This window comes from Pseudophryne corroboree, chromosome 11, assembly GCF_028390025.1.
Source record: "Pseudophryne corroboree isolate aPseCor3 chromosome 11, aPseCor3.hap2, whole genome shotgun sequence".
Taxonomy (NCBI): Eukaryota; Metazoa; Chordata; class Amphibia; order Anura; family Myobatrachidae; genus Pseudophryne; species Pseudophryne corroboree.
The window spans coordinates 360,475,407-360,485,606 of record NC_086454.1 but is presented as its reverse complement, the minus strand read 5'-3'; the positions used below and the strand labels follow the sequence as shown (position 1 = coordinate 360,485,606).

At 48.9% G+C, this 10,200-nt stretch overlaps 1 protein-coding gene across 1 annotated transcript; it reads left to right on the top strand.

Annotated features, from left to right (window-relative positions):
* The first annotated feature begins 439 nt into the window (after positions 1–439).
* On the top strand, positions 440–1,981 carry LOC134968807 (protein kinase C delta type-like). Its single transcript, XM_063944293.1, has one exon. The coding sequence runs from the start codon at positions 440–442 to the stop codon at positions 1,979–1,981; it is 1,542 nt and encodes a 513-aa protein (XP_063800363.1).
* Positions 1,982–10,200: the final 8,219 nt, after the last annotated feature.

Here is a 10,200-nt window from a genome sequence, read left to right as displayed (position 1 = left end):
ATTGCATAATAATTATAATTTATTAATCTGAGTAAAAATAAGTCTTCAGGGCTTATTTAGTTCAATAACAAATATTGGAAGGTAATATGATGTGTGCGGAAGTTTTTCCTTAGTATTTATTATCACCTGACTCTACCAGGGAAAAGGAAGTACAATAATGGCCCCAAAATTCTTATCCTAGAGCACCAAGGGTGTCAGGGACTTTTCTTACATTAAACCTGGTTATATTATAGGGACAGCAGGTAGCAGGCAGTGACACTGGGCCTACAGCAGCTGATGATGATGTCACAATGCTGCTGATGTCACAAAGCTTTGTGATGTCACTGGCTGCTGGCTAAGAGGCTCACGAACCTCATTTCCATTAGTGTATCTTCACCTATTCCAGTGTGAAGCTGCTTTTCTTTGCCCTTGGCAAAATTGTTTATATTGTTGCGACAATATGAGTTCAAAAAAGAGAAAGCGACCAAATAACAACGGGTCCGCTATAAAGGAGCTAGCGGCTCCTAGCAAGAGGAAGAAGGAGGAGGATGGATGTGAGGAGAAAGGCGATGTTTTCAAAACCGTAACATCAGGAGACATTCAGGTGCGCGAGGAGAACCAATCATCTGAGATAGCATCAAAGACTCTTCAAAATAAGAGAAAGAGAGAGTCATCAGATGAGTCCCCAAGTATGAGGAAGGTGAGAAAGACCAGCAGCGGCAAAACTGAGGCCATGCTTAAGAAAGTGGCCACTAAAAGATCCTCAGACAGGACAGAGGACAGTGGACCGTGTAAGAAAAAGAAAGAGGAGGAACATCATGACAGTCCAGGCGAGGGACCCAGCGTGCCCATCATACCCCAGGCATCTGGACGGAGGGGCATAAAGAGAACTCACACAAGTGAGGAAACTGGCAACAAAAAGAAGAGATCAGCAGATGCAAGTGGGATATCCGTAGCCAGCACCCCAGAGACATCAGCTGCGTCTCAACATCTAGCCAGTTTGACCTTCCACAGAATGCTTGGAGAGGGCGGCTTCGGGAAGGTGTTCCTAGCTTCCCATACCATCAGCAAACAGCGTCTGGCCGTGAAAGTCATAGAAAAGAGCAAAGTAGTGAACAGCATTAAGAAATACTCCATGTGTGTAGAGAAAGAGGTGATGAAAATAACTGGGGAGAGTGCACTCTTTCCGCACACATATGCTGCCTTCCACACACCAGGCCATGTATTCTTTGTAATGGAGTACCTGAGTGGTGGAGACCTCTTCCAATTATTACAGAGCAGAGGCCCATTTGATGTTCCTACCATCAGATTTTTTGCAGCAGAAATACTCTGTGGGCTGCAGTTCCTGCACACAAGAGGCATTGTCCACAGGGACATTAAGACAGAAAATATACTTCTGGATGCAGCTGGCCATGTGAAAATCGCAGATTTTGGCCTCTCTGTGATGAATGTCCATGGCGAGAAGAAAATCTCAGGACAAACTGGGACTCTGAATTACATGGCTCCAGAGGTTATCTGTAACTTCCCATATAACTTCATGGTAGACCTCTTTTCATTTGGGGTAGTATTATTTGAAATGGCTACTGGAATATACCCCTTTCATGCTGGCAATGATTCCACCAAGATTGCGCTGTCTATCATGCATGATGCTCCATGCTATCCGAGCAATCTCCATCCAGAGATTAGGGATCTCCTTGAAATACTCTTATGCAAAGACCCAGAGGAAAGACTGAATCGCTGTAGTAACATCACATGTCATCCATTCTTCAAGTCCATAAACTGGGAGAAACTAGAGGCCGGCAGGATAACTCCCCCATTTACCATGTATCCTGCCCCAGGGACAATGGCTGAAGCTATACCAGTGGATGACCTGCTCTCACCTACAGAATCTGCAATATCTGCAGAGGATGAGAGCTTGTTCACAGGATTCTCCTTTACCAGTGACATGTGGACAACAATGAACTGCGTAAGACAAACTACCAGCCGCTGCATCCTCCTCTAGGCAGTAGCACCACCAGCTGCCTCCTCCTCCAGGCAGCAGCACCACCAGCTGCCTCCTCATCCCGGCAGCAGCACGACCAGCTGCCGCCTGCTCCCGGTAGAAGCACCAGCTGCTGCCTCCTCATCCCGGCAGCAGCACCACCAGCTACATCCTGCTCCCGGTAGAAGCACCACCTGCTGCCTAAATGCATATAGGCCAGGTGAGGGACTTGCAGAATATTGGGGTCCCTTGACGTGGGCTGCAAGCTTAAATATTTTGATCAAAACATGATAAAACCCCCTCTAATTTATTTGCTATATGCACAGATTTGCAGTACATTATTGTTACAGCCCACATAAAATGTCTTTCAGTTTTATAAAAATATATGGCATTAATATTGCCACGCAGCTGGTACCATGTACAATATGGGTAACACAGAGTGCCCGCATATTTATTTTCTTTTTTGTTTGAAAATATTTTGCCTAGTGCTATCATGGCAGCTTCCAATTAAGGCTATGACAGGCCTAATTAGGTGCGATCACACGCCAGCTCTGTATAGATGTTCCACTCTGTAGCTAGAAGGGGAGTACATGTAACTGCAATGTAATGGTGAGCTGAGCATATAGGCTAGTGTAGGGACTAGCAGAATAGTTGGGGCCCCTGACGTGGGCTGCAAGCTTAAATGTTTTGATCAAAATATGACAAAATCCCCAATGTTTTATTTGCTACATACACACAGGTTTACAGTAGATTATTGTTAGATCCGACAGCAAATGTTTTTCTACCTCCTCCTAATGCCAGTAACATTACACACAGCACAGCAGCCTGGCACACACATGCACATATACACACAGCGGCCTGACACACACATATACACACACCGGCCTAGCACCCACACACACAGCGGCTAACTTACACACATGTACGCACAGTGTGGGTCATTCCAAATTGATCGCTCGCTAGCAGTTTATAGCAGCCGTGCAAACGCATAGTCGCCGCCCACGGGGGAGTGTATTTTCGCTATGCAGAAGTGCGAACGCCTGTGCAGCAGAGCGCCTGCAAACACATTTTGTGCAAAACAAGACCAGCCCTGTAGTTACTTATCCTGTGCGATGATTGCTGTGACGAGTGACAACGGTAATGACGTCAGATACCCGCCCAGCAAACGCCCGGCCACGCCTGGGTTTTTTCAAACACTCCCAGAAAATGGTCAGTTGACACCCAGAAACGCCCTCTTCCTGTCAGTCTCCTGCATTCGGCTGTGCGATTGGAATCGTCGCTAGAACCAGTGCAAAAGCACAATGGACTTTGTACCTGTACGACGCGCGTGCGCATTGCGGTGCATATGCATGCTCATTTTAGTCGTTTTTTTCACTGATTGCTAGGCCGCGAACAACAGCAGCTAGCGATCAACTCGGAATGACCTCCAGTGGCCTGACACACACATATACGCACAACGGCCTGGCACACACACAGCGGCTAACTTACACACATATACACACAGTGGCCTGATATACACATATACGCACAACGGCCTGGCACACACATATACGCACAACGGCCTGGCACACACACAGCGGCTAACTTACACACATATACGCACAGTGGCCTGATATACACATATGCACAGCGGCCTAGCACCCACCCACACAGCGGCTGACTTACACACATATACGCACTGCAGCCTGACACACACACATTTAAGCACAGACGGTGGCTGACTTACACACATATACACACAGCAGACTGGCACCCACACACACAGTGGCTGACTTACACACATATATGCACAGCGGCCTGACACACACACACATATGCACAGCGGCCTGGCACACACACACATATGCACAGCGGCCTGGCACCCCCCCCCCCCCACCCCACAGCGGCTGACTTGCACACATACGTACAGCAGCCTGACACACATAAATACGCACAGCGGCCTGACACACACACACACACACATCGGCTGGCACACACATATACGCGCAGTGGCCTGACACACACACACATAGAGGCCTGACACACATACATACACGCACAGCGGCCTGACACACACACATATGCACAAAGGCCTAATATACACACACACAGTGGCCTGGCACCCACACACACACACATATACGCACAGCGGCCTGACACACATATACGCACAGCGGCCTGACACAGACTCATACGCACAAAGGCCTGATATACACACACAGCAGCCTGGCACCTACACACACATATACGCACATCGCGTTAAATTAGCAAAAGCGCCTATTCAACTGTCTGTGAAAACGGGTTTTGTGGTAATTTTACCGTCAATTTCCATTCAACTCTGAGCAGGTGATAAACTTGGGGAAAATCCCTATTTTAAGTTAAAAATGTAGAGATTAGTTTCTGAACCCCCTGGGACATCCCCTAAATGACTAATTAGGCACTTTAATCATTTTTAATTGGCCAATAATGACATGTCATTTTTGGGGTGAAAAAGTGGAAGATGATGGAAATTGGGGTACATGGTATGGGACAGGGATATTGGGGTACTGTATGAGTGGGACAAGTGTTTTTAGATTTGCAGGTGGGAGTAATCAGTCTGTTTCCACTTGCCTGCAGCTGGCCGACACAGTTGTGTGTTTTTTCACTTCCAGGCCCCAGAAGACAGACGACCGTCCGCATATAGAGTGACAGCTGCCAGCGCCGGGTGCCTGCTCCTCCAGCACACGCCGCTCTGTTGCTCTCAACTGTGAGTTGTGCTGATGTCACACGTAGAGAGAGAGAGGAGCCTGACGAGCAGAAGAGAGATGGCGAGAGTTGCGCTGCCGTCTGACTCAAGTTCACCTGCCACAGTCCAGGAATGGACGCGATGGCTGCGGGGAGCTGTCTGGCAGCGGCGGCGGGTTGTTGCAGTAGACAGTCCCTGACAGAGACAGTGACTAACAAGCAGCAACTCAAGCACCAGGGTATTGTGCGTGTGGCCTGTCAGGATGTCACGCACACAGTGAGAGGAGCCGGGACACGGCCGGAGGAGAGTGAAGAGGGTGAGCCCGAGCCTGAGGTAGGTGCTTCTGGTGGGGGGGAACAGTGACCCGCTGCAACAGGCCCCTTATAGCAGCATCCGGCTGCCAAAAACTTGCGCCAAGTACTGCCGCACCCAGTTCTATTCCACAGCCACACCTCGGCTCCGAAACAATACTTAGTACAAATAAAATATAAAAATTAAATAGAACCAGGGCGCGGCCTGTCAATGTTTTAGTATCAAGTCCTTTAGGACGTTAAACAATATCACCCTCCACTTCCTAAGAGTGGACTGCAATGGATATGGTGATCTTCACACTGGCCTTCCAAATATCCACTCCCGTCTCCGAGGCAATTATGTGAAAAAACATGATTTTAATACCTACCGGTAAATCCTTTTCTCCTAGTCCGTAGAGGATGCTGGGGTCCACTTCATGACCATGGGGTATAGACTGTTCCGCAGGAGCCATGGGCACTCTTAAGACTTTTCAATGGGTGCGAACTGGCTCCTCCCTCTATGCCCCTCCTCCAGACCTCAGTTATAGGAACTGTGCCCAGGGAGACGGACATTTCGAGGAAAGGATTTACTTTAATTCTAGTGGTGAGATACATACCAACTCACACCCTAACCATGCCGCACACATGGTATTCAACATAACACACCCCAACAGGCATGAAACAATTACAGCAACATGCTGAACCTAATATAACACAACATGTGTAACCTAATGTACAAAACTGCAGGTAAGTACGCACTGGGACGGGCGCCCAGCATCCTCTACGGACTAGGAGAAAAGGATTTACCGGTAGGTATTAAAATCCTGTTTTCTCATACGTCCTAGAGGATGCTGGGGTCCACTTCTTGACCATGGGGTTTATACCAAAGCTCCAGTACGAACGGGAGAGTGCGGATGACCCTGCAGCACCGATTGACCGAACTTGAGGTCTTCAACGGCCAAGGTGTCAGACTTGTAGAATTTAGCAAATGTTTTTGACCCTGACCAAGTAGCTGCTCTGCAAAGCTGCAATGCAGAGACCCCTCGGGTAGCCGCCCAGGATGAGCCCACCTTCCTAGTGGAATGGGCCTTCAGCGACGTCGGTAACGATAATCCAGCCGTAGTATGAGCTTGCTGAATCGTACTTCTAATCCAATGCGCAATAGTCTGCTTGGAAGCAGGACACCCAATTTTATTGGGAGCAAACAGGACAAAAAACAACTGTTTTCCGTATACGACCTGTTCAAGCGACATAAATTTTCAAAGCCCTAACCACATCTAGAGACTTTGACTCGGTGAATGTGTCAGTAACTACTGGCACCACAATAGGCTGGTTTATGTGGAAAGAAGAATCCACCTTTGGAAGAAATTGTTGACAATTTCGCAACTCTGCCCCATCTTCATGGAAGATTAGGTTAGGGCTCTTGTGACACAAGGCCCCCAACTCTGACACCCGCCGTGCGGATGCCAATGCCAAAAGCATCACCACTTTCCAAGTGAGAAACTTCAACTCTATCTCTTGTAGAGGCTCAAACCAGTCCGATTGGAGGAACTGCAACACCACATTAAGGTCTCATGGTGCCACCGGAGGCACAAATGGAGGCTGGATGTGCAGAACCCCTTTCACGAAGGTCTGAACCCCTGGAAGAGAGGCCAATTGTTTCTGGAAGAACACCGACAAGGCCGAAATCTGGACCTTGATTGATCCCAATCTGAGGCCCGCCTCCACACCAGCCTGAAGAAAATGGAGAAAACGTCCCAAGTGAAACTCTTCCGTAGGAGCCTTCTTGGATTCACACCAAGATACATACTTTCTTCAAATACGGTGTTTTTGGGATCAGCGGAAGTGGAGGGAAGACATACACCGACCTGAACACCCACTGGGCCACCAGCACATCCACTGCTATTTCTTGAGGGTCTCTCGACCTGGAACAATATTTCTGAAGCTTCTTGTTGAGACAAGATGCCATCATGTCTACTTGAGGAACTCCCCAAAGACTTGTCACCTCTGCGAAGACTTCTTGGTGGAGGCCCCACTCTCCTGGATGGAGATCGTGTCTGCTGAGGAAGTCTGCTTCCCAACTGTCCACTCCCGGAATGAATATTGCCGACAGAGCTTTTAGATGTCTTTCTGCCCAGAGGAGGATCTTCGTCACCTCTGCCATTGCCGCTCTGCTTTTCGTTCCACCCTGCCTGTTTATGTACGCGACTGCTGTTACACTGTCCGACGGGATCTGCACAGGATGATCTTGAAGAAGATGTACCGCTTGTAGAAGGCCGTTGTAAATGGCTCTCAGTTCCAGCAGGTTTATGTCAAGGCAGGCTTCCTGACTTGACCATCGTCCTTGGATGCTTTCTCCTTGAGTGACAGCTCCCCAGCCGCGGAGACTTGCATCTGTGGTTACCAGGAGCTAGTCCTGGATCCCGAACATGCGTCCCTCTAGTAGGCGAGAGTTGTGTAGCCACCACAGGAGCGAAATCCTGTTTTTTGTCGACAGGATTATCTTTCGGTGCATGTGTAGGTGGGAACCCGACCACTTGTCTAACAGGTCCCACTAGAATACTATGGCATGGAACCTGCCAAACTGTATGGCCTCATAGGCCACCACCATTTTCCCCAACAACCGAATGCACTGATGGATCGACACACTTGATGGTTTCAAAATATGTTTTACCAGTTTCTGAATTTCCAGAGCTTTTTCCACTGGAAGAAATACTCTCTGAACTTCTGTGTCCAGGATCATCCCGAGAAAAGACAACCTTGTCATCGGTTCCAACTGTGACTTTGGATAATTTATGATCCAACCGTGTTGTTGGAGTATCGACAGGGAGTGTGTGATGTTTTTTTAACAACTGCTCCATGGATCTCGCCTTTATCAGGAGATCGTCTAGATAAGGAATTATATTGACTCTTTTTTGACGCAGGAGAACCATCATCTCGCCATCACCTTGGTGAATACCCTCGGCGCCGTGGAGAGACCGAAAGGTAACGTCTGGAATTGGTAGTGGCAATCCTGAACCGCGAATCTCAGATAGGCACGGTGAGGAGGGTAAATGGGAACATGCAGGTAAGCATCCTTTATGTCTACAGACACCATGTAGTTCCCCTCTTCCAGACTGGAAATCACTGCTCTCAGTGATTCCATTTTGAACTTGAAACATTTCAAGTAGAAATTCAGATTTTTCAGGGTTAGGATCGGTCTGACCGAGTCGTCCGGCTTCGGAACTACAAAGAGGCTTGAATAAAACCCCTCCCCCCTTGTTGTGACACAGGCACCAGGACTATGACCTGATCCTGACAATTTTTGGATTGTTACTGCTTCTCTGTCTGGAGGAGAAGCTGGCAAGGTCGATTTGAAAAATCGGCATGGGGGAACGTCTTGAAACTCCAGCTTGTATCCCTGGGATACGATTTGCAACACCCAGGGATCCAGGCCAGACAGAATCCAACCTTGGCAGAACAGTTTGAGACGTGCCCCCACCCGAGCGGCCTCCCGCAAGGGAGCCCCAGCGTCATGCTGAAGATTTGGCAGAAGCAGGGGTAGGCTTCTGCTCCTGGGATCTTGAAGCCGCTGTGGACTTCTTTCCCTTTCCCCTACCAGCAAAGAAGGGGGAACCTCTCGCTTTTTTGTATTTATTGGGCTGAAAGGACTGCATGTGCGGGTGATAGGTCTTTTTTGCCGGTGCAGGCGCAGAGGGCAAAAATGTTGACTTACCTGCGGTAGCAGCTGAGACTAACGCATCCAGTCCATCGCCAAATAAGGCCTCACCTTTATATGGGAGAGCCTCCATGTTTCTTTTGGAATCTGCGTCCGCCTTCCACTGGTGAATCCACAACGCCCGCCGAGCCGATACTGCCATGGTAGCGGCTTGTGAACTCAAGAGTCCAATATCTTTCATTGCTTCTAGCATGTATGCGGCAGCGTCTTTGATATTCCCTAACTTAAGGAGTATCTCATCTTTATCAATCGTGTCAATTTCTGATGACACTTTCTGACCATTTTTCAATAGCACGACTCACCCACGCGCAGGCAATAGTGGGCCTGAGCAGCGTACCATTGGCAACATAAACGGATTTCAATGCAGTTTCAGACTTCTAATCTCCTATTGATATGATGCATACTATCACGTATTTCTTTCACCCATGCAGGCTCTTGGTGTGCTGGCAGCGCCACCACATTACAACTCTGTGTCCCTAAAATGGCTTCCTCCGGGAGAAGAACTCCCTGCCTCAGACATGTCACTTACATGTACAACACCCACACAGACACACTGGGACTTATAGGGGACAGACCCACAGTAAAATGTCAGAGGGACACAGTTTAGGAGCAGCCAGTTCACAACCCCAGCACCTGTATCTAATGCCTGTGAACACAGAATGCCCACAGACACTCAGCGCTTATTACACAGTAATTCACACGTGACCCCCTCCTTATTTTCACCCCGATACTTGTATTCAGAAGTGAAGGAGGACCAGCATTGTCTCTGCAGCCTGAGGAGAGAGGAAATGGCGCTGAGCAGTGTGCTGGCTGCCTGAGGAAGAAGCTCCACCCCCGCAATGGCGCGTTTTTCACTCAGTAATTTTTTTATATTATTTATACTGGCGGGGGTAGGGCTGTGCCAGCGGCAACTTATGTCCCCTTGTAGCCAGTTTATAGGTGTTTTTGCTGCCCAGGGCGCCCCCCCCCCCCCCCCCCGCAGTGCCTGTGTGTGGGCAGCAATGGCGTGTGCTCCTGCCAGCCGCGTTCTACCTCAGCCGTCACTTTTCTTGATAGAAGATCCGTCTTCTTCTACTCACCTGTCTTCTGACTCTGCGAGGGGGGTGACGGCGTGCTGTGGGAGTGAGCATCTAGACACGGCTAGCTTTCAGTTCCCTTCAGGAGCTAAAGGTGTCCTGTCAGCCAGAAGCAGAGCCATGAAACTCTTCAGGAAGTTGGTTCCTACTTCTTCCCCCTCAGTCCCACGAAGCAGGGAGTCTGTTGCCAGCAGTCCTCCCTGAAAATAAAAAACCTAACATAAGTCTTTTCAGAGAAACTCAGTAGAGCTCCTCAGAGTGCATTCAGTCGGCACTAAAACTGAGGTCTGGAGGAGGGGCATAGAGGGAGGAGCCAGTTCGCACCCATTGAAAAGTCTTAAGAGTGCCCATGGCTCCTGCAGAACCGTCTATACCCCATGGTCAAGAAGTAAACCCCAGCATCCTCTAGGACGTATGAGAAAGGAAAAAACAGAAGGTAAGGACTCAGAATT